Source organism: Phyllostomus discolor, chromosome 3 (assembly GCF_004126475.2).
Source record: "Phyllostomus discolor isolate MPI-MPIP mPhyDis1 chromosome 3, mPhyDis1.pri.v3, whole genome shotgun sequence".
NCBI lineage: Eukaryota > Metazoa > Chordata > Mammalia > Chiroptera > Phyllostomidae > Phyllostomus > Phyllostomus discolor.
In genome coordinates this window covers 26,481,657-26,507,659 of record NC_040905.2, presented here as the reverse complement: position 1 = coordinate 26,507,659, position 26,003 = coordinate 26,481,657, and the positions used below count along the sequence as shown (strand labels likewise).

The following is a 26,003-nucleotide window of genomic DNA, read 5'->3' as shown; positions in this document are numbered from 1 at the left end:
AAACTATCAGGAACTATACAGCGGAAGATGCCCGTAGCTCAGTGGCCACATAAGTGTGAGTACAGGCCAAGGTTAACCATCTATGAAAATCAAGAGGCCCTACATGACATCTATGATACAGGAAATTAAAAAATAAATCTATCTCAGAGAACCACTGGGAGAAGTTAAGGAGATATTTGTCTATAAAGCATGGAGGACAGTGCCTGGCACACCAAAGTGCTAAATAAATATTATACTGCACTTTCCCTGTGAACAAATAAAAGAGCTCTTGCCATAATGAAATAATCTTTCCTGTGTTGGCCTGATAACAAGCTACACTACTGCTCATGCAAAATGCACAGGGAGAGAGAGAAATCAAGTGCCATTAGGTCTCTCTTAGAATCCAGAGAATAATCAATAACTGTGTGCTATTCTTTGTGGTCCCCAATCGATACAAGATTCCAGTCATCATGAACTCACTCCAAGTCGCTGCCTCCCTGACACCTTATCAGGAGCAGCAGATAAGCTGTAACAATTTTTATGGATATCTGCAAGCACATCTATCATTGTGACAAATGCATGATACAGCATTAAATTTTCTCTACCCAGCCTCCTTTGAATATCACAAGTCTGTACGTAATACCACATGATACTGATTCAAGCTCCATGCTCGCAGCTCAATGCCTTCTGGACTGCCAAGGCATAATGACCTTGCCTAGGATACCCAGCTGGCTGGCTAATGCAAAATATATGGTGAAGCCGAGGGAAGTTTCAACAAGTTGTTATTCCCGAGAAGCATGAACTTGCTAAAAGCTGCAGTGCTAATTTTATGTCATGTTAATTCTAGACAGGAAAATTGCCCTTTGCTCAGACTTTGGACTGGTTTCAGAAAACACATCTAATAATTATTTGAGGCAAGAAATAATTGCTGTTTTTGTTTTTATTTGCGAGAAGAAAATACGAAATCACCAAAAAATGTTACAGACGAAGAAGAACATCTCAGATTATTATAATCAGCCAATCAGAACTTTAATGAGCTGTTTGAGATTTTTCTCTCCTCCAAGAGATGGCCGTTCTCTTCCATTAACAGAGTTCTGTCGCAGTGGCAGAAAATGTGGAGATCCCATGTGAGAGACAAACAATCCTCACTTCTAAAATCATGGTGTGCAAGAACTCAGAGTAACTTGAGAGACCAGTCACTTTCTTCCTTAGTGACAGACAGGGGGACTCTTTCATCACTCATTCATTCAACAATAATCTATGCTCAATGAGACCTGTGCAAATACCAAGCAGTCAGACATGGATCCCTGAATCACGCAGCAAATCAGTTGCAAAGCTGTGATACTGAGGTGAGAACATTCACAGGATCAGAGCAACGCCAACTTATACTGTGACTTAGGAAAATGATCTATTCATAAATCACAAGCATATATTAAAAACAGAAGTAAAATCTAAGCAGGGCCGGACATCTCAAAGTTTTCCTCATTTCCTGATTTAACTCCCAGCAGAGTCTGCTCTGCAACCATCATGGAGCTGGTACCATATGCAGCGTCTCAGCGCCATCACTAATCAGCCAGGTGAAACCAACTGTGCAGAACCAGAGCAGCATGCACAGAAGCCCAGGATGGAGACTGGCTCTGATCTTTACAGTCACACAGCAGCTGATCAATATTAGGATGAAAATCTCCAGATGCCTGCACTTAGAATGTTGGGGAGACCTTGCTAGGGCATGAGAACCACTGAGCAGATGCTCACACACAGAGTGACTGTAATGCTGGAGTCCCCTGCACCCATGAAAATGGCCTCCAGGAGAGGGCCAAAAGGATGGCTCCCCACAAGCAAGAGTCATCCGGCCCATAAGGCCAACGATGCAGAGGTGGAGAAACCCTGCTCCACGTGGAAGCTGGCCCCGCCTGGTGGCCAGGCTAGCCATTACAATGGAGGGCAGTGGTACTCCTGACTTAGCTGGGCAGATAGAAATACTGGAGGCCCAGATCTGCTCATCATGAACATGCTTTTGCCAAGTTCCCTGAACTAAACTTGATAATAAACGAAAAGTTCCCTTAGCTCAATTTCCTATAAAAAGGATGTGTTAAAAACGCATCAAGCGTTCGGCTGGCTTTGACAAGGCAGAATAAGAAAACCTGTCATCTCTACAGCTCTCTGAGGAGCAGAGAACGCCTTTCCCTCCCTGTTGCTATCTACCCCTCTGCGGCATCCATCCTCACGGGGAGCGGGTGCCAGGACCTGCTGGGGTCAGTGCCAGGGGGGAAACTTCTGCAAATTCCAAGGCAGCGATGAGGTTAAATTCACTAGAGACTCATCAAGACCTAAGTTTATCACACTGATTTACACGACATTAACCTCTGGTGGACACTCAGGAATGAGGCTTCCCTCTAAGCCACCAACACGGACCAACTGTTCGTGTCCCCCAACATGCATATGTTGGAAGCTTAACCCCCAATGTCATGGTGTTCTGAGGTTGGGCCTTTGGAAGGTGATTATGTGATGAGTGTGGAGCCCTCATGAAATGGGCTTTTAAAGGAGACTCCAGAGAGCCCCCTCGTCCCTTCTGTCACTCGAGGACACAGCGAGAAGATGGTCCTCCATGAACCAGAAAATTGGCTCTCACCAGACGGCAGAAAGTACTTCGTCTTAGAGGCGGTCAACTCCGCCATTTCAGAGATGAAATCCGAGGCTCAGAAAAGTTCAATGTGATGCCCAAGTGTCTGTAGATTGTGTAAGGCCAATACTAAAATGGAAATGTTACGTAGTTAGAATCTGAACAGTCAATATCACATTTGAAGTGTTCTTGCCAAAAATATATATTAGCCTTGGGGGAGGAAATACTTTAACATTAAAAATGTTATTCACTTTGTATCAAAAATATTGGTATTTCATGAAACACATTAGCAGTGGTAAGCTCACTATAATTTGAAATAATTAACCTAAGCTTATCAATGTCAAAGTAGTATTTCTAAAGTTTATGATGAAATAACAGTCTTTATTCTCAAAGCAACCACAAGTAGAGTGAATGGAACACTATAAAGTAACAGAACTTGACTAAGTTAGTCATTTGATTATAGTGTTAGTTTCATGGCTGGCGATCTATATTCAAAATATGAAATAGCTCATTCTCCATATTACTTTGAAGCAAATCTACAAAAAGCATTCAGTGAAGGCTTATTTCATGGATTGCCTACTTTCTGTTTACCATGTAACTTCTTTCAGAACTATCTGATATAAAAGAATCTGTATTTTCAAAAAGATGATGGTGACATTTAAGGAAACTGAACTGACAATTTACCAAATTCTCATAAACTGGTGCCAAAGACAGACTTTCTGGCACCTTCTAGAGGCTCAGCTTGTATATCTGAACGATCTCCATGGAATATTTGGTTCTTCCTTGTGATGTAGTTAATGCCTTAATCATTTAAAATGACCCAGGTCTTCACAAGTTCCGAGACTTGAGATCAGATAAGAATAAAAGTCAACTGCAGTAGTAGGAGTTTTCACTGGACATTTTCCTGTCCTGTTATTGGGAAAGAGAAATGATTAAACATTTTTTAGAGGGGCTGGGTAAAGAACTAGTATGATTTTATTTGATAACTTCTAGATATTTCCTGCAGAAAATCCATTCATTCCTCAATAATTATTCAATGGTTTCTTGCCTATCTGTCAAAAACTCCTATGCAATAACATACAAAAAAAAAAAAAAAAACAAGCAAACAAACAAAGCAAAAGGTAGTTCCAAAAAATGTTTATAATGTATAGGGCAGACCCTACTTGCACAGGTATTTAAAAGGTAATGAATATCATGATGGTACCTGAAATGACCTGAATTGAGGCTTTAAAACGGAAAGCCACTCGAAACCATGACCATCTTTTCCAAACCAAACAAGACAGCCAGCAGACAGTGAGTTATGGTGCCCCTGCTCCCACGACCAGAGCATGGAGGGGGACTTCCATTGGGAGGGCTAAGGTTTATTCTCACTAACTGCTATCATTTTATCTTTCAAGGTGAATTAGGTCACAAGGAAATCTTATTGACTCACTGTGAGTTTACCACCTAATCGTAAATTTAAGATCAAAATAAACACATTTCATATGTTACCTCTCCATTGTGAAATAATTAAGAAAGATTGGATGGAACTAAAAATAGAGTATTTCTTTAATTGCTGGCAGAGCGGAATGGTCAACTTTATTCTCTTGAAAAAAAATGAAAAAAGCTGTGTCATGTTTATGATTGTATATATGTGTAAAATACATATGTTAGAGATTGTATGTATAACCTTTCAACAAGGTAACTTGGGTCACAAATGAATTTCACAGAGAAGAATTCTCTTTCTGTAAGTCTACAGGTTTAATACAATCACAGAACTAAAATTGATATTACATGCCTTCAACAAACTGACTCTCAACACACAAGTACATATAATTTAAAAGGAAATAAATACTAAAATAAGATAACCTTACATAGAAAGTGAACTGAGAAAAAAAGTCCAAGAGAGTGACTTGCATAAAGCATTATCTTAAAAACTTGCCATTTTAGTTGGCTTTGAATTATACATATTTTCAAAAGTTATGATGTCTCTAAGTTACCTTTTAAAAGTAATTTGAATTGTCACTATAAATTAACTGTGAAAGAAATAAGCCACATTGAGCATTCTAATATTTGATCCAGAAAACATGCTGAATTCTCTTTATAGATTTGATAGTTAATCCTAAAATTCCTTTAGGATTTATATGTAAATACTCATGTGATCTGCAGATATTTTAAAAACGTTATTCTTTTTTTCCAATGCTTTGCTTTTTCTCTCCTTTCTTGTCTTATTGTGAATGGCCAAGGACAAAGAAGCAATGAAAACACATATTCCTTTGTTTTCACGATCAAAACGGCACTATAAACCTAGAGAGTATTACTTAGGTTAAGAATATTCCCTTTAATTCCTAGTTTACTGTAAGTACTAACTATGACATAGTATTAAAATTTACTGAAATGTTTTAAATGCTGATTGAAATTACCACTGGTTTCTCTCCTTGGCCTGGTACTTTGGGGAATTAAAGTAACTGTTGGTTGCTCCCTTCCGGGTGTCCTCAGATCCTCCCTCTGCCTTCCCAGCTCTGCCCTGCATCACAGGGGTGCCTTGCAGGCAGTTTTCTGTGCATCTGTAGCAGCAGCAAGCTTCCAGCTGAGTGCAGCCAACAGGAGGCCCTGGCAGCCGGCTGGAGAGGAGACTGCAGAGTATTCCTCTCCCATTCCCTCACCTCCCATACCCTCTTCTGACAGCTGCCGCATACTCTCCATGGCTCTGTATCCTGCTGGATGGGCCTCTCCCTCTGGAAAACCCAGAGCTGGGATTCTGGCGACGCTGCCTTCCTTTCCCTAACCTTTTCATTTCTCAGTCTCAGCTCTATTGACATTTTGGGGCCACCTAAGTCTTTGTTGTTCCTGAGTTACTTCTCTGCTCTCTTGTTTGAATTCTCAGCTTTTCTTTCAACTATGTAACCAATCTCCTACATGAAATCTCCTCTGCTTAAATGCTGAGGTCATCTGTGACTAAGAAAAAAAACTCTATTACTAAATCATGTTTGGGTTCTTAGAAATGCCTTTTGATGCATATTTGTAACAGCTGGCTTTTATCTGCTTCCTTTCCTTTTACTCCATTGCTTTTTTTTTCTAATGTCTTGAGATGAGCACAAGCTTATAAATGATCAATTATTCCTCTTTTGCAATATACAAATTGAATGCTAAATATTTGTCTCTATGTACTGCACTAGCTACATTCTTTGAGTTTTGCCATTTGCTATTTTAATCAGTATTCAGTGATAAACATTTTTTAAAATTTATTTATTTATTTTTAGAGAGGGAAGGGAAGGAGAAAGAGAGAGAGAGAGAGAGAAACATCAATGTGTGGTTGTTGGGGGCCGTGGCCTGCAACCCAGGCATGTGCCCTGACTGGGAATCGAACCTGCGATGCTTTGGTTCACAGCCTGCGCTCAATCCACTGAGCTACGCCAGCCAGGTCCAGTGATAAACATTTTGTAAAATTCCTTATAATGTCTCAAAGTTAACTTTGGAAAGCAATTTTGAATTATCTTCATAAATAAAGCATATAAGAAATTATCTGTATTTAATTTGCAAAAGAAGTATTTTCAAAAGTTAAGGAAGTAATTTTTAACTCTAAAAATTGAGTAGGCTTGAAAACATTCCCCAATGTTTAAGGTATCTATTATTGAAAAGTTTATATTTCATATTACTGCACAAATCATAGCTGGAAAATAAGGTTGAAAAAAGAAGTTCCTCACTCTCGATAAAAATAATTGTTATCATAATCATCATGTTATGTTGATAATTATCACTGATCTTTAACTCAAAGACATAAGAGAATCAAAATGTGAAGAACTAATGCTTATTTGGTTTGTGGAGAAGTGCTACAGAGCCAAAGAAAGAGAGAACACAGTTTCAAACATCCAATTCTATAAAACTATATATAAATCCACATGACAACTAAAATATGTAAGCATCAAAGAGCCGTGTGCAAAATTTTGAGACTTTCTATATGGCAGAATCAAACAGATAATAATTGTATATAAGAAAAGATATGCATAAAGATTCTATTCAAGCTTTTTTCTTTAAAAAACTGCTTTACATGGTAGTTTAATTTTATATACACATAGAGAGGGACATAAAAGGAACAGAAATTTCAGAAGAACCAGAAACATATGCAGAGTTGTGATTATATCTTTTCTGAATTGCTTTTCATTTTATACTTGAGAAACTACATTAGTTTGTCTTAACCAACATGGTATAAGAGAGTTATGAAAACTCTATTATAAATATTGCACATTTCTCTTAGTTGTGTTCCCTAAAGTTCTTTTCTCTCTTCTTTGCTCTCTCCCCTCACCAGTATGTGTCATTTCTTCTAAAAGTTCACTCGCTTGCCTCTGGGACAGGCTCCCCAGGCAGAAGGTCAGGTCCAAGTTAGGCAGGGTTCAGAGAGAAGCCCAGGAAACGAACAGCCTTTGGACTTGTGGTTATTCCCATCTTCAGGGTAGGTCGATGCTCAGAGAGCACGGGGGAAGCAAATGTTTGGCAGTGTTCTATCGCCCAGACCTCAAATTATGTACAATCACATCAGAAAACTCCTCTGAAGCTTGTGCACCTGTGAAAGTGACTGGAAGCTATTTCCAGAACCCTGAGCTGCAGTTTGTAGCTGAAGGTTCCCTAACTACAATATTCAGTGTCTATGTTTGTTCAGATATTGTTTCCTAAGCACCATGGCAGGTTCACACATGTAAGCAGCTGCCCCAGCACGGGGACTCTCTCCTGCCCAGCCTCCACGCTGCCCTCGCCTACTTTCCTTAGGACCCAGGAGACAACAGGGGCCCAAGGGAACAGGCAGCACGTGGGTGTGGGAGGACCACATCTGCAAGGTGCGAGGGGAGATGCAGCCTCCAGGGAGTTTCGCCACTAGCTCGGATGTCTCAAATTAATAACATTTTTCATTTCTGTCTCGGCAATTACATTGGAAGCTTTTTCCAGGGCTCTTCAAGGCTTCCTCGCTCTTTGATTGCCTGTGCCAGCTCCAGCCGCCTGGCACAGCAGAGCTGCCTGCAGAGCAGCCTGCGGTTTCCATGGAGACAGTGCCCGCATGAAGGGGGATGGAGAGGCGGATGCCAAGTGGAGCAGCCGGATCTGACCACAGCACTCCAGATCCGAGGTCCTCGGGACAGACACACCAGGAGGAACAAGGAAATGACTGAGATGCAAAAGAGAGACATTTAAAATTGGCAGGTGTCTGGATATAATGTCCCATTTCTTTAAAAGTGAAATACAATCATGTCTTCAAGTTTATTTTAAAAATTATATATGTGCATGCATATGCATGTGTGTGTATAAATATACAGAAAAATGTGATCTCAACCTCTGGAAACAGAATTTCTGGTAAAGTTAATTTTCATGGAAATATTGAAAAACAGCAAGATGCCTTTAGCGCGTCTCACCATTTTATCCGAGCATGTTATCATAATATTTATTTCTGATCATAACTCACGCTTTATCCGGTGCCATCAATGAGACTTTGATATTTATTTATTCCTGTGTTTAAACAAAATCCTCAGTTTTTATCTTATGTACAAGAATCCTGAAGTAAGTTTTATTGTACTAATAAAAACTATAGGCTTACGGAGACTTCTAAAGTTACAAAGACTAACTCCTAAAGTTAAAGTATGTATGTAAGCTCTCTAGCTCGCACTCAGAGATTTCATCAGTATACTTTTCTACGATGTGTTTAGGGCTGTTCACCAGTGTGCCATTCTCCCCATCCTCTGGGCATGCAGTGGGGCTGGGCTTCCCCTACCCCCTCCCCCGCTGGAAGTTGAGCATCAACACATAATTCTCTGTGTCTCATGGAACAGGATTGAGTGACAGATGACCAACTCTCCACTTTCCATTCTCTACCTCAGTGGACATGGGAGAATGCACTAAGATGTAGGGGACACCAGCCTGGGTCCCAGAGTGAGTAGGATCATCCAAGCTCCATTCCCGCGTTCCATTCCCACAACCCATGCTAAAGAGATACCAACTTCTACCCCCCCTTTTTTGTTTGTTTAATTTTGAGAATTCATTGATTAAAGTTAGGAACAGTGAAATAAAGGAAGGGCTTAAGATAGAAGAGACAAGATCATAGCAACAGGAATGTAACACCTGCTGAAATTTGGGGGCTGTTTGTTAAAGCAGCATAACCTAGCTTGTCCTAATGAATACACAACATCCTTGGTTAAGACATTATGCTTGTTTGTAAGAGGTACATAGAGAATTAGGACATTCTCCCTTCAAGGTCACAGTCTGACACATCAGCAGATGATTCGTATAAAAGGCAATATATGAAATTCTTCATAGTGAATAGAAAACAATCTATATGCCCTCCCTTTGGGCCAAGGTTAAGAGTGGAAGGCTTAGTGCAACAAAGTGGCATTTAAGATAGTAATATTGAAGAATTAATAAACCAAGAAGGTCTCCTACCACAAGTAAAAAAGTGTGACAGTCTATGACAAAGGGTCAATGATTATTATCATCATTATTAAAGTGAGACAACGGCAGGACACATAGTGTCCAAGAAACTCTGCCTGAGTATGTCCAATAGAATCTGAGTCTCAGAAAAAGAATAATTTTTTAAATATAAATGCGTCCCATGTAATATTTGAGACATACACTGAAAAAAACCCCCAAAACCTATTGTTTAACTAGGTGTCATGTATATTCACTTGCTAAATCTAGCAACCATGGGTATATCCTGAAGATTGCACAGGTTGTATAAGCTGGCTAATAGCTAGGCATTAAAAGTTATAAGTAAGATGATTCATAAAAACTCATTACATTTTTTTGGTCTTACAAATGGAAGAAGGTAAAGATTCCTACATATTTGTTAAAATATTTTCAAAACTTGCTCTGGCTGGTGAAGCTCAGTGGATCGAGCACTGGGCTGTGAACAAAAGGGTTGCTGGTTCAATTCCCAGTCAGGGCACATGCCTGGGTTGCAGGTCAGGTCCTCAGTTGGGGGCACTCAAGAGGCAACACACATTGAGGTTTCTCTCCCTTTCTTTCTCCTTCCCTTCTCCTCTCTCTAAAAATAAGTAAACAAAATCTTTTGAAAAATATTTTCAAAACAGATGACACCAACGTCCTTTACTTCTCTCAAGCCACATACTAAACAAAATGCATTCAGTGAGAAATTTTGCAAATTTTAAATTATCCACATTATATCATTGTAAGCCATCATGAGAAAAAAAAACAAAAGTGGGTTTTCTTTTTCACTGCTTTGTTTCCTAACTTTGAGAAATTATTCTCCCTTCCCTTCCCTTAACCATAAATCTAGAACATGAATGATAAAAAAGAAGTTAATTCCCACTTGCTATTCATTAATTAACAAATCAACTTAATAATAGTTGGAGCCTACTAAAATCAAACTTAAATGTCCTCTCCTTTACTGAGGTCTTTGAAAACTTTGAGCAAACATTCAAACAACTTCTAGTGTTAAAATTAAATTTTAAAAGTAACCTTTATCTTTTAGGATAGCTTTACATTTATAGAAAAATTGCAAAAATGCTACAGAGAATTCCCATATACTCCACACCCAATTTCCCTTGTTACAAACATCTTATATGAGATGCACAGAGTAACAGCCTGCTTCCTGCTGCCCTAGGGCCAACATGCCAGCTGATCTTTAAATTTCTCAGGGACTTAAGTTAATTCTTTCCAGCCTTGCCAACTTTAATCCAATCAATGATTTCCCTCGTGACCCAAGAGTTGGCACATCTCCCATAGTACTTGAAACACAAGAGAATTTGAATCTCTTATTTGTTATTAACCCACTAAATGGTGAATTTCAGGGGGAAAGTATAAATGTAATTTTGCAGTTGTTAATTAGCTCCTCAATTAATGAGATTAACGATTAGTTTTAAATTGCCATTTTTTGTAGGTCAAAGGAAGTTGCATGTTAGCAATTTCAAGTGGTTCTAACCAAGATGCTCAGCAACACAGCTCTGCAGGCCCGGATTTGTATTTTTCAATTTCCCAGAATGACTGGTAAATAAAAGACTTTTCAAGGCATGTACTATCCTTGGTAAACAATCAGGTGCAGGTCCTATTTCCTTCTTTGTGCAAGACTCAGAGCTGAAAGCTCCAGTTATTAGACATCCTGCTGACTGTCAACCGTGCGGCCGAGGATTGTGAGAAGAGGCCACAGTGCCACTTTCCACTGAGCTCATGAGGGACCAGCATCTGGACACGTGCACAGATGACACACTTTCAGCTACACACCTCCAAACTGCTCTCCAAGGTTAAAACTGTGTGTGATGTTAAGACACGATATACAGACTGGTGCAAAGGTAAAGATACAGAAATACATAGCCGGTGCAGTGCTCCAAGAAAGAAACAATGTGATCTAAATTGTTGCTTGCAGAAATAGCAACAAATTAAACATCAAAGGGATCAACTTAACATACTCTTGTTAGATTAAGAGGAACCTCCCCAATCTATTGACACTACTTTAATAACTTCAAGAACTTTCTTTGTGGAGGCTTTATATTTCAAAGACATAATTTGACTAACGGCACAGCTAATTTAAATCAAAGAGGATTATAAAAAGGGAAGAGGGATTTTTGTGATTGCAGCATCTAAACGTGAAATGAAAGTTTATAAAAATTCTTTTTCTGATAACATTAACTGACATCTCCTACATGAGATGAGAAAGAAGTAAACATGCAATTACAAAAATATCACACTTGAAGTCATACAATTTGGCTTCTGATACTTTATTGTGATGCCATTAAAAACATTCCATATCCCTGATACATTAATGTTTACTCTTTGCAAAACAGATAACAAAATTTCCAGCATATATCATTCAAGGTCTTTTGCTAAGTGTGACATTTCAATAATTTTGTAGTAATTTCAAATAAATTTTCTTTCATTTGGCAAAATGCCAAATCATAGATGACATCAATTTATTTGCGTTCTGTTTTGTTTAAATCATTTTTATTTTCAATTTTAGTTAATATATAATAGTTTCAGGTGTACATCCCAGTGATTAGACATTATAACTTACTAAGTGATCATCCTGATAAATCCCATACCCATCTGACACCATATGAGGGGAGACCCCCAAAAAACAGTATTTATAAAAAAAACGTGTGTTTTTATTCTTACATGCTTAAACTTTAGTCACCTTCAAAGTACTCTCCATTTGATACAATACACCTACTGAGACACTTTTTTCCTCTGCTCAAAACAGTTTTTGAACTCATCGATTTTGATGCCTTTTAGTGCTTCTGATGCTGTTTGTTTCACCTCTTCCACGTCAGCAGAATGTTCCCCTTTGAGGACTTTTCTCATCAAGGGAAAGAAATAAAAGTACTTGGAGGCGAGACTGGGTAAATAGGGAAGATGGGGACGTGGGTCATGCTATTTTTCATTAAAAACTTCTGAACACTCAGTGTGGTGTGGGCAGGTGTGCTGGTAAATCACCCATAGGGAAATAGGCAAACATATCAAAAGAATCTTCAAAAAATTCACTGAGGCCAAACACAGCCTCTCACAACAACACCAGCTGGCACACTGATACAGATGAGTTCCTAGAACACTCACCTGGGGGGGAAGCCTGTGCTACCAGGGACCAAACATCCAGAATATAATTCTGTTTTGGGGGGGTAACCCCTCATACACAGTTATTTATTAATGACTATATTCCCCATGCTGTACTTAACATCCTTATGACTGTAATGGAAAATGTAATATACATTCACCTTGAGAAAGTAAATCTACTTCTGAGAATTATATATGCTATTTTTCATAATTTTCCCTATACTTAACAATGCTTTCTCTTAAGAGAATGTCTTGATAAAAAAATATGAGTTCTCATTTAAATCAACATTTCCCTATGTTTTATAGCCTACTACTTTTCTTGAAGATGACAATTATTGTTCCATGAAAACATAAACTTTGTACAGCTCCATTTTTTATTCTAAAAGTAAGTTTAATATCCTCCTGTAGCAAAATCCATGGCATATTTGTATTTCATTTTCTAGGAGACAATCTGCCTTAGAAAAAGAACCTGCTATACTTGAGGACGTGGGGAAATTGTGCAACAGCTGACTTCAAAGGTGAGGCATTCTGTTAGATCTGCACGAGATAACCTACCAGCTTATTAACTAGTCATACGGATCTCTGACATTCAATCGGTGATAGATTACCTGTCTTCATCCTTCCCATTTCAACGTATTCTGTGATATGATTCAATGATTATTATCTATTAAAAAATTTATCCTACATGGGCATCCATTAGAAGCCAGGTATGCATCAATGCTTGTGAGTTCCTATTTGTACTCCATCAGTATAGGATGAATTTTAAATCCATTTTAATGACCAACCTTCAAAAGGGAGATCGGGCCCGTGGAGGTAATTAGAGTTAGATTATGTCAGGAGATGAGGCCTTCATGAGGGGATTGGTGGTCTAATGGGAGGGAGGGGAGGGGAGAGGGAGCGATGCATGCACCAAGGAAAGGACAGATGAGGACATAAAAAGAGGGCAGCCATCTGTGAGCCAGCAAAAGGGCTCTTACCAGGAACCAAATTAATCAGCAGGCACCTTCATACCTTGAGCTTGAACTTCCCAGCCTCCAGGACAGTGAGAAATAATTGTCTGTTGTCTGAGACACTGAACCTGTGATATTTAGTTATGGCAACCTGAGCGAAGACAGTCTCTCACGGTGTGTTCGTTTACTGAAGCCCTTGCAGAGTCGGGTCTCACCATTACAACAGAGGAGCCACTGGGCGCCTTTTCCCTAATCTCCGGGATGGAGGGGAACACGCATACTCTTAGATCTGGATTTAGGTAGTATCTATGCCACTCCCCATGGTCGTCAATTATCCACTCAGTGCCACCGAGCCGTCTCTAGACCTGCTGTCAAAATGTTCTATCATCTTTTCCTGGCAATCCAAAAGCAGCTTCATAAAGTCTTCTGACAAAATGATATTCCATATAACATCACACATCTGCACATCACGACACCTAAGTTTCACACTGCATCTCTATGTTTAGCTTGACATGCACAGGTGGTTTAGCTTCTTGATATGGTGATGGCAAACTTTTCCACGTTTCAAGAGAATCACTGCAAAGTGTTGAGTACCACGTGCACGTACTGGAATAACCCACCTGCCTCCTCAATGTCTTGTAATGGATATACGAGCAGCCCTGCCTTTTGTCAAATGACCAGCAATATCTAGCTTTGAAGATACATTAGAAGGGAACTTATAAGCAACAATGCTCTACTTATATGAAAACTACTCAGCAGAAAATCTGAAATTACTCCTATAGTAATGGGCCGCTATATGACATAAATCATCAGCATACTAATTGAAAACTATTAAGGTATAAATAAGAAATAGAATTTCCTCTTGAGGATTACAAGGCAATTCACTCCACGCATAAAGGCCATTGGCAGAAACTGTGCAAACAGCTGTGTTCAACAGCATCTTCTCTGGGTCAGCACTGGAGAACTCGTCCAGCCACCAAGTCCTGGACCCGTCACATCTCAGTCAGCTGAGATGAGAAGTAACTATGACAAACAGCATGTGTTTTTTCTTTTTTAAATCTTTATTGTATTTTTCCATTACCATTTGGTCCGCTTGTGCTCCCCTCCCCCAGCGATGACCACACTGTTGTCCATGTCCATGAGTCCCTTTTCCTTTTTGCTCAATCCCTCCACCCCGCCACTCACCCCACTAGCTGTCACCCTGCTCTCCATCTATGAGTCTGCCCCCACTTTCCTTTACACTATGATGACATCACCTGGCGAGTTTCTCAGCATAACTGAACATGAAAAATGCTACTATGGGTTCAAAAATCTGTTGTGTTGCTTCCCAAATTCTGATCCTCACTTTCAAAAGATAAAATAGAAGAAAGCACTTGCGGTGACTAACATGCCATAGAACTCAAAGGAATGACTTTGCTTATACTTCCTCCCGTACCCTGTTCAACTCCAGATAGCACCTTACCAGGCCGTCACCCTGATCTCCCACTTGTGACTCTGTGTCACCTGCCTTTCTGTAGGTGTAACTGCTCCACTGTAAAATGCATAAGCTGCCAGGCCACCAGGAAGAAGCCACACACACTCATATTATTACACTGTGTACATGTAAAGTAGTTGTGGTACTAAAAGAACATGTGTCCTGGTAGCAATTAATTCATTTTACTAGAATTGACACATGGAAGAAAGGACACAATTTCAGACCTGTGATGGGAAATGGCCACCTAAGTCTGAAATCCTAGTTTGACAGAAATGGACAGAAGTAGCTGGTTACCCTTCAACTAGAACAAATGTATAAATTGCTGGGATAAGGACAGATTTTCTAGCATGTGGTTTGCTACTATTTATAACTTAGTGCTTCTTCAAAACATATCTTCAGCCCAGTTTATTGAGTGCACAGATTAATCAATGAGCAATCAGCCAGCCCATTAAAAAAAAGTTTTGTTGCCAAAACTAATTTGAGCTACCTGCTTCTTCTCGCCTAAAATTTCCACACTTGTCACTAGGTGTTAACCAAACCCCCAGCCCCTCTGTCAGACTCAGCAGGACACAGTCTTCTGTGCCCAGAATCTGCATGTGCGGACGAAGACAGGGTGTCACCTGTCACTCAGGCCAGTGTCAGTTTCTCCCAGACACCCCCGCCCCTCTCGTCTCACACTCTTTTTCTTTCCAGGGTTCACAATACAAGCTAAGGGTACCCCACGAATCTTCTCAACTGCCGAAAAGAAATATGGGCTCATTATACAATTTGTCACGCAACCTGCTCTCAGCTACAGAAAGAAAGTGTTAGATTTATAAGAAAAAGAACCATATCTGAACCCGCTATACACAGAGCACAACATCATGATTAGCATCTTCCCCTGAGTACCTGAAACTCTGCTCCTCATTAAAAAACATGCTCAATGAGGTCTATTAGTACCCCCCCCCCTTTTGTGCTTCCTTCAAAAGTTCTGAGAGTGGGAACCAGATTAAAGTTTTTTTTTTTCATGACTTACACATGATTTCGTTCCATTGGCAGGCTATAGTTAGAGTGATCAGAATCCTCTGAAATTCTGCTCAAAGTATTTAAGGAAATATGCTCAAAAAATGGAAGCCAGCTTCAGTTCACACTTCTAAAACTGTTCTGATAAAGCCTTCCAGGCGCCAGACTCGGCAGCCCACCAGGAGAGGAAATAATATTCTGGGGACATTTGTACAGACTTCAATCACTGAGGAACAATGGGGCGACATTCTACTCTCCTTCTAAGCAGGAAATATCTGTGTGAAAAAGAAAAGAAAAACAGAGAGAACTTTTTGGAGCCGATTTGGCATGACATAATGTTTGAAGTGGTATAAAGAAATAACAGGAATTACTTCTACTGAAGGATAAAGGAGACTTCTTCCTATAGGCAATACCCAATAACATATCTTTACAACCACAGGGTATTTTAAAACCATTTAGTAATGGAGGTCAGAGATTTAATTCTACAGGCAAAAAACTATTTGACTCCAACTCACAGAAAAAAAAAAACACCCTATTTCTGGAACACATCATAAGTTCCAAGGAATGTATTTCATATTTAAATACTCATGATTATGCCTCCCAAAGCATTTTCATATGAATTATCACATCACATTTACACACACAGAAATGGGAATTTTGATCCCAATGAACAAAAGAAATACAGGCAGATACGGAAGCTGACAAGAGAAAGCTAGCACCAAGCGTGATGTAAGTCCTGCAGAACTCAGAATCCTAGTCCCATGTTCCCTCCAACACACCGCAAAGACAAGAACCCAAAACAAGCCAAAGTAAACAAGCAAGCCTTACCTCATGAAACATTTTGACAATGAAAACAAAAATGCACACAGAACTCACAATGATTAGCTGAGTGTTTATCACGTGCTAATTACTGTCCTAGGATTTTAGGACCAATGACAAAAAGAGATTACCAATATGGGGTAGGGGTGGAGGTGGGGAGAAGCATGGTCCTATGTGACTAGGTACATTGGATAAATGACATATATGTCCATATGGGCCTATGCATATGATACTGGGAATTATGCATTTGCGTAAGAACAGCACTCTGACTTACAGTTCCCAAAGAATCTGAAACACACAGAGACGGCACCACCGGAGGACGCGCAGCGAAGTGACTATTATGAGCGCAGAGAGCTTCCACCTGGGAGCCGCAGGCTGCTGCAAACACCTTCCTTTCACACAGAGGTCCCTGAGCCTGCGCAGGTGCGTAATTACGCTTTATGCGGAGAAAGCAAAAGCCAGAATTACAGAAAAAGGCATATCATCTTGTTTATTTAACCGTACAAACAGCTAAGTTGTTTGAGGTTCACTAATATACTAGGTTCTCTGCTATGTATTTTAAGTCCATAGTTCTTTAATTTGCCTTCTCAACAACCTGAAGACATGGGAATTATTACTTCCTCCCTATCAACAATGACACACAGTAGTAATTTAGCCACTTGCTAAAAAAAATATGGAAAAGTGGTGACATGATTCAATCAAGTGGTGGTACAACTATTAAGCTATTCCCTCCACCACTGGCTGCACTGCTGTGGTTTCTCCCAAGACACACAAAATCAGGGAGCTACAGAATGCCCTGCCCCCTTAAAGAACACTCCTAGGGAGATGGTATGCTGCAAGCTTTAGTATTATGCTTCAAATAGGAATAAAATGAGAAATAAACTGATAAAGCATAAGACAAAGGCTAGTGTAATTACTATAGACAAATAATACAGATCAGTATTAAGGCAAATAAAATACTTGAGAAATGTGCAAACAACAATTCACAAAAGAATGGGGAATGAATCATACACTTATATAACATTTAATTTCATTCATATTCAAAGGAAAGCAAACTAAATAATAGGAACATAGAATCACCCCCATCTAATCAGAATTTGTTGTCTGTTTGTTTTTAGTTAAAATGCCCAGAGTTGCCAAAATCATGGGGAAACTGGCATACTCCAACTTTGCCAAAAGAAATATAAAAAATATAAATTACATTTATATTTCTGAAGGACAATTTGACAATGATATCAACAGCCTTGCAAACATCAAGTTCTTGGAATTAATCTAGAGAAATAACTTAATGGAAACTATTTAGCTTTAATCACAGCATCATATATACTGCCAAAAAAGAAAGAAAGAAAAGAAAATGTCATCAATATCCAGAAATAGCAAGTTACTTAAGTAAATGATGTTACAAAAGTATAAAAACCAGACACTAAAAATGAATGTCAATTAAAAGCCTCCCTACATATTAAAAAGTAACAAAACAGGATATGAGATATCTTCTAAATTAAAAAATGTATACAAGTTAGAATTTCTGATAAAAATTGAGTCACTTCTGGGGCTCGAGTTCATACATGAACTTCAACTTTTTTTTATCATTTCTACATTTTCCAAATGTTAATGACCATGTGTTACTTCTGAAAATAGAAAAAAGAATTTTGAGAAAGAATATTTCATTAATGTGCTGTAGAGTTCTCAAGAAGATACCAGCTTGCTAAACCTACTCAATACAGCTTAAATTTAAAAAGAAAATCTAGGTATGGCACTAATTAGAGTATGTAGAAAATGCACTTCATGAAGAATGAACCTTGTTCATTTTCAGTCAGGCATCCAGCTGATTTATGAAATTTATCCCAAAGCAAATACATAATATTTTCAAAAGTTTAAAGACATGCTTTTCCTTTATAGTATATATCAAACTATGATGTATCTGATGAAAAGATAATATAAAAACAACAACACACTTGAACCCCCGTCATAACTGCTCTGCTCTGGTGTTTGTGTGGGCATGCATGTGGGTGTGTATTCTGGGTATCATAGTCAATAGTTTTCTGCCTGACTTTCTTCTTAACCTTCAGTACCATGAAGGTTAAGTATATTTCTCATATAATTATACTTTGGGGAGATAATTCATGGTTGCACATAGCACCTCTTTGAACTGAGGTGCCATGATATATCTAGGCACCTGCTATGGATTTCACATTATTCTTTCAAATGCAACTCAAGCCAGACCATCTCATTGACGTTCTACATGCCCCTGGCTTCCTGCACCGCCTTGCAAGTCCTGGGTAAGTTTGACACGATTTCTTACTGTCTCTGAGACTGCCCATTACACCTGTATGCCTATCTGGACAACTCCTCCAGGTCCTCACCCGGGGACTCCACAAATACCGTGCTCAGCACCGGTGAACGCTGTGTTAGAGAAGAGAGACTGCACTCGGGCTCTTTTCTATTTGCAAGACTTGGTTTGCTGCCAAAGATATTGCTCTTCCTGGAAATTAAATTATTCTGTGTTACTGAAGGTAATAACTGCTATGTTACTCTAATGTTTGAAAGCCCAAATAAAATATTTGAGAGAGAAGAATAAAATTTATTTTAAGAAGTGAGCTTTTTTTAGGTTGAGTAGTCATGCTTAGAGTCAAATAAAACATTGTGTCTATTTGGAAATTCATTTTTTTCTTCTTTATTGACAGTGCCCATGATTGCTCCTATTAAAAGTTAAAACATTAAACAATGGCCAAACTCTAATTATCAGCACTGACACAGAAAGTGCTATGGATGAAAGCTATCATGGATCATCGTTTATGTATGGTTTGGGAAGTCAGATTTTGACTTGGTCCTTTTTAGGCCTAATTCTCATCACTTCCAAAGCCATCCAACTACTGGCAGTCAAAATCTAACAAGGGAAGTAAGGAAGAACTACTGAGTGAGTTATTTTAAAGTTAGCAATTCATAAATCTGCTGAATTTCATGGACCATACTCTCTATAAATCAGCCAGGACATTAGACACTCCCCTGATCATTCCTGATACAGTGTCAAAATACCATGAAATATTTAAAAAGCTCAAGTACTAAGCAAAATACTGTGAAAGCTATTATATCCCGAATTCTTCAACTTGAATTCTTTATAAACCATGTCACTCAGGAACACTTCTTCCCTACTTGTGATGCTTCCTTCCAGGTGAAGGGAACTTAATGAATGGAACACGTCTGGCCTTTCTCCAACCTTTCACTTTCCCTGCCTCTGAGGAATAGAGGGAGCAGGTTGGCTTGCCCTTCCTTCTCCCCCTGCAGGTCTCCCTGCCTAGCAAGAGCACGGCCCGGGCCCTAGGGCTCAGAGGCAGCTGTCCCTGTGAGGAGGGAGGAAGACCAAGGTCCTGGGATGTCATTTGGCATCATACCAAACTATATATAATCCAAACTAACATTTCACCTCTGATGGCTACTCCTTTATATATTTTTCCTTCCAATATTCCAACTTACTCAAAACCTAGAAGTGTTGGTGAAGGTGATATTTATTGAGATCTTTAAAGATACAAAACACTCCATATTTCTGCACATTTTGTACTTTAAGATAAATATGTACCTTTCTGTCATTTATCTTGTTTCATATTTAAATGAGAAAAGATTACAGTAAGTATGATAAGATTATGAAGAGGCTCCAAGACCAAAAGACTAAATTATATAAAACCTGTATAGCAAATAAATTTTTCTTAATATGGACTATTGCATCAAATTTCTAGGGAGAGTCATAATAACCACATGAAGCAAAACTGTTACTAATGATAAAACTTCAACCCTTACTTATGCAGGACAAATGTATTTACTAATTTAAATGACAGAATTAACTATTTCCATAATCTAATGCTATAAACTAAACAACCCATTTATCTGTAACTGTATCATTCAAAACCTGTAGAAATTTTGACACATTTATTTCACCAAACATAAGTGGCTCACTTGCTTATTTCATCCAAAAAATACAAAGGTCTTTTATTATAATATGTATTTTACTCTGGTAACTTATAATTGGCAGTGGCTCCCACAACAACACATAAATTTGAATATAAATAACCATGTTTATTGTCAAAATGTTTTTCTGACTGAAGATAAATTAGTCTCCTGTAACACAGGTCACAGTCTGTAACAAACTCTAAGATACAACCAAGGGTTATTATAATCAAACCATGTCACTGAAGTTCAGAGCCGTACTCTGCAGGAGCTGGGTATAATCACACCCAGATAAGGTGGGTACGTCACTGAAGCTACTAAGAATGAAATAACATGTGAAAATGGCCATTTATTTTCAAAAGGTACCATTGAACACACTTTTACGTCTTTTTCAAGAATTGATTTTAATAGGAGGTGGAGTGGAGTAGGGTGGGACACTGTGGGCTTTTTATTTACATCATACATTTAGATGTGTCAGGTTTCTTTTTTTGTCATAACGATATTGTGACGGAACTCATGCTCTGTAGTGCTAAATGGGGCAGATGTTTAACACTGGACCCCACCAAGAGTTATGCTCATTGGATGATCTATAATATTCTTTGTCTAATATTAATTGTAGAAAATTTAATTTTCATCAGGTAATAATATAACACTATTAAGAGTATCAAAGTTCTGCCATCTATGCCTATAAGGTTAGAATCTTTTAAAATAATATTGCTGGGAGATAAGTTTTACTTCTATATGTATATACAAAGGACTGTTATGTGGCAGAGTAGAAAATTTGATATATTTGATATGTAAATCTGCATATAAAGTAATATTACAAGATGAGTAATATCACAATATTACAATATGGGTGATAATATACCCATCTAATAGCCTTTGGTAGAGGGTGGTGGCCTGTATAACATATTTTTATGATATATAAATGAAGCATAGTATCCATCTTAAGATATAGCTATTTCTCTTGTGTTTCTACAAATGTTTACAATTTAAAAGCCTCTTGTATATTCACTTACTTTATCTGAAACCTATCTCTTGAGATATTGTGTCTTATTGCACCCATTTTACAACTAAAATAGTGAACTAAAATCTGAGGACCACATAAATGGCCAAGGGCTGAGTTAAGAAGAGGCAGAGTTAGGATCCACCCAAAGCCAGATCAACACATCAACACCCACTGAACCTATTCAACCACATCAACACCCACTGAACCTACTCAACCACATCAACACCTGCTGAAAGCAGAATACAAAACAGCATCCCATTATTAATATGCATTCCAATATTATGTCTATATCACAATATTATGTATATATATTTATTTGAGGACACAGCTCAACTTTTTCTCTAGAAATATATTTGTAATTTGAAATAACAATAGTGGAATAATAAGTTTCAATATATGTAATTCCTTTTACAGATAACTTTTTAAAAATCTTGCCACGGGATACAGGTGAATATGTGTCTAACATGGAAAGTGTTTGGGAAGCACTGTTTCACATATTTGGCCATGCTTTCCAATTTGTCAGAAACTAATTGATAAAGAATATAACTTCAATATCCTAATACAGCTAAGACATTTCCTACAAATCAATTAACCACGATATGGAGCCTGAAATTACATTTAACTACTATGTGATCAAAAGATAAATAACTGGAGGTGTCACGCTACACACTTTTGTTATGAGTCTTCCCATTACTAATGGACTAAAAGCATGGTAGGATAAAGTACTTCTGTGAGTTTCCTGTGTTGAAGGTACTGTTTGTGAAAGTGATTGGATTCATTAAAGCCAACCAGGCGGTTTATTTAATCAGTAAGCTAGATTGGCACACAATGTGATAGAAACTATTTATCTATGACATGTTTAATATTTTACATTAATATAAAAAGCTGTTGCTTTGGCACATAACCAGATAAACTTGAAGCCAGCAACAAGTATCCTGAACTATTCCCACTCACACTGACTTTTCTCCCACATCCGTATGACACTTCTCACAAAGCCATGAAGGAACTGTGGCCTTGGGGACACCTTCACAATATGGATGATGGAAACCAACTGAGAAATTTGGCTTGAAAGTGTGTTTCTGAATTGTAAATCAGCCAGCAAAGACCCACTGTACCAAATCTCCCACGAAAGTACTGGATTTAAAAATGTTTGCTTGCTTTCTCATGGTATTTGTTCATCCTCTGAATTAGAGTGTTTGAGTTTAAGGATGCTCAACCATCTTATTTTAAAAATAAAAATCTCTATTTTAAAAAATTGAAATTTTTATGAAGAGTGATACTAGCAATGCCAATTCCCCACCGGAGGAGGGAAAATAATGTTCACAGAGAAACAACCATAAACAGGTGCTCCTTATCTGCTTCTGGTTAATTGTCAGAAAAAGAAAAGAAAAATAATACTTTACAACAGTTCCTAATGCAGTTCAATAGGTTTGCTGCAATCAGATATATGGTTCATACAAAGTATATATCTGACTTTATGGACCAATAAATATAATTTTAATGTTTCTCACATAAGGACAACCTGATGAAATTACTCTGGAGAACTCATCACCAATTCCACATCAAGGCATACTACACAAAAGACAACTTTGATAAAGCACAATGGTAACTAGCAAGTTCTATAACATTTTCAGGAAGAGCACTGTATATTCAATTATATGTTAAAAGTAATGTAATATTGGAGAATACTATAACTTCATTTTTAATATTAAAGGTCATTAGGAAAGTGATATTATTCTTAGAAATTATTTAACAAAATGAAAAATTGCATTTTCCACCTAATATCATTTGAATTTCATTTTTCTCCCTGATGAATCATTTCACTGGGAGAAGAAATTGGCCTGACTATGAAAAATATGAGGTTGATGGTAATACTGTAATTTGATAGTACATGACTTTTATTACAAACAATGAAAACACTAGTGACATCTATAATGATTAGGTTATACAAGTATACAAACATACACCAAATTAAATAACTCCTTTCCCCAAGACTATGACAATTTTATTAAAGCAACAACCTCATGTAGTTACTGCAATTGCCATTCAATCAGGTACTATCATTTTCAATCCACAACATGAAATAAAACTCACATAGACAGTACACATAGTTTTCCCCATGCCTCTCAGCTGCTCTCTGTCTGCACACACAGGCAGAGAACAGTATCTACTAGTCCTTTGAGAATCATGTTTAAATCTGTAACAGTAGGCTAAAAAGAAGAGAAGAGAAAAATGAATGTCTACTTCATATATTGCTTGTTTTTAAAAGAAATGTTGTGATAAAACAACACAATGAGCAAAACAGCATGTTCTAAGTGCTGTTGAAAGTTCTCTGAATGTGAAGAAGGTGAAACTAAAGCGATATTGATAAACCTAATCACACTGCTCACTTAACTCAAGCTGTATAGACCTTCTTAGTCTTTCAGTAATGCTGAGACTTCTTAGCTGTCTAATTAAAGGCCTCCCAAATGACAACAACTGACTCTAAATGTAATCATCTTCATTCAAGCCCTGAGATCTTGTAACCCACAGACCAGTAAGGATGCCTCTTAACATTCTCCCCCAAAACAGTGAAAATGGATTCTGCATGTGGCAAGGATATGTTACAGCACTTGAAAGCAGCTAGTCCATATATGAGGATGCCCGCCCTGTCTGTCATGCTTCCTCTGGAGTAGCGCCCAGAATCATGCACAGTTTCATCCCTGTAATTTGATACCAGTCATATCAAATCCTTCATGGGATTTTATTAGTGGCACAGCTCTAGAACCTTTTAATCCTGTAGGAGAATTACTAACACCAAAGAGATGAACTGAACTACCAGCATTAGCCTAAGGTACTGACGGAGGGATGCACAATGAGGTAACTCTTAGGGTAGTTTCAGCACCTCCCTATTTCCATGGAAGTCGCTGCAGAAAATTCCCAGCGTCTTGAATATCCGTCACATAGTTCGTAAAAGTGAAGATCTCTGCATGTCAGGCCCACTATTACGTGTATAACATCTCCCTCTTCTTCAACCAGCATATTTACTTGCTAACATTAGGCATGCATGTTAATAACACCTTTGAGGGCCAAAGCAAATCAGATCAGTGCAACTGAAGCCGTGCAAGGGGGAAAAACACCTCGGAACCACAACCTGCTCCTCTTTTTCTCTTTTTCCACACCCTTCACTACTCCCACATTTACAGCGAGACACAACTTTAGGCATTTGGGAAGTAAGTGTTCTTTGCGGGGAAACACACACACACACACACACACTCACACACACCAATCCCTGAGACTGTTTTCCTACCGTACAGACCAGGAAGGCTGCACCACCTCTAATGACTTAATTCAGAACGTAGTGGCTCCAAGCAGCTGAGTAGCAATCGATGGAAACACATTACCCACCAGAATAAGGGGAAGGTCGGCAAAAAAAAGAAAAGCAGCTTGCTTTTACCATTAATTACCAGTCGCCCAAATATCGCATCGCAACCTCCCGTACGCATTCACACCTTTCCAAACCTGGGTTTCAGGCGGCGCTTTCCAGAGCCTCGCTATCTATTGTCAGGACGCAGAAGCCCCCGAAACCTGTGAATCGAGCTGAAAATGCTTGCCCTGAAACCGCTAAATATAGACCAAGGGGCTGTGGGTCTGGCAAGCGGCAGAAGACCGAGGGAATGGCCATGGACGCAAATGACTAAGTATTTCCATTTTGTTCTAGCCAAACATCGTAATGACATTGAACATAAGGGCAAAAGACTGGAGGGAAGTCTTCCCCACCCCCACCCGTCTTATCCTCTATATTAGGGACGTCATATATGCAACGGGTATGTTCTTGAGGGTGGCGGGGAGCAGTATTGTTGGTGTTGCCCTATATACGCCTCCTCTGGGGGAGATGAGTGGCAGAGAGGGGGAGCACGCAGAGAAGCCACTTGCTAACCGCTCCGAGAAAGACACTAACCCTGGCCCCCATTCTAGGCAGAGCTGTCTTCCGAAAGGGGACCCAGAGCAATCGCGGTCCTCCCCGGGCTGGCAGGACCACGCAGCTGCTGCCGCTGCCGCTGCCGCTGCCGCCGCCACCGCCAGCCGGCCGGGAGTCGAGGACCAACCCCCACCGGCGGCGAGGAGGACAACGGCGCGGAGGAGAAGGATGCGCCTGGCCCCAGCAGCCCCGCGCAGGCAACTCACCGAACGGCGCGGCGCCCGACTGCTTCCTCGCGAACATGCACCCGCCACCAGCGACAGTTTCTCAGTCCGGGGAAAGGCGTGCGTGCCGCCGCCCGGCTTCAGGGCAAGGTCCTGACCTTGCCCAACTGCAGCATCCTCCGCTTTTGTTGTCTGAGCGCTGCCGCGGGACAAGTGCTGCTGGCGGGGAGCAGGGGCGAGCGCCGCGGGGGAGAGGCGGCTCCCCACGCGAGTGCGCAGCGCCCGGCCCGGCAGCCCCTCCGAACGCGGCGACCGCAGCGCCCCCTGCCCGGCTCCGCGGGCTCGGCGGGCTCCACGGGCTCGAGGCTCCGGCGGGCTCCTCTAGGCTCCGGGTACCGCAGCCGCCGAGCGGGCTGGGAAAGCGGCCGCCGCCGCGCCCGCCGCTCCAGTCGGCTGGCCGCCGCCGCCGCGGGCGCGAGCCTGGGGCCGCCGCTGCGGCGCCTGGCGCCCAGCGCTCCCTGGCTGCGCCCAGCCCGCGGCCCGCGCCACCTGTGC

The 26,003-nt window shown here is 39.7% G+C and overlaps 1 protein-coding gene across 4 annotated transcripts in view; it reads right to left on the bottom strand.

The window, feature by feature from the left end:
- The window catches only part of CTNND2 (catenin delta 2), an 828,740-nt gene extending 802,973 nt beyond the window's left edge, over nucleotides 1-25,767 (bottom strand). The window contains exon 1 of one of the 4 annotated variants that reach the window (XM_036020261.1): nucleotides 25,491-25,767. In XM_036020261.1, coding sequence (XP_035876154.1) covers nucleotides 25,491-25,527 — 37 coding nt within the window. In that variant the 5' untranslated portion in view covers nucleotides 25,528-25,767. The remainder of the gene's footprint in view (nucleotides 1-25,490) is intronic. The other 3 variants (XM_028518208.2, XM_036020263.1, XM_036020262.1) reach the window with 3 other exon arrangements.
- Nucleotides 25,768-26,003: the final 236 nt, after the last annotated feature.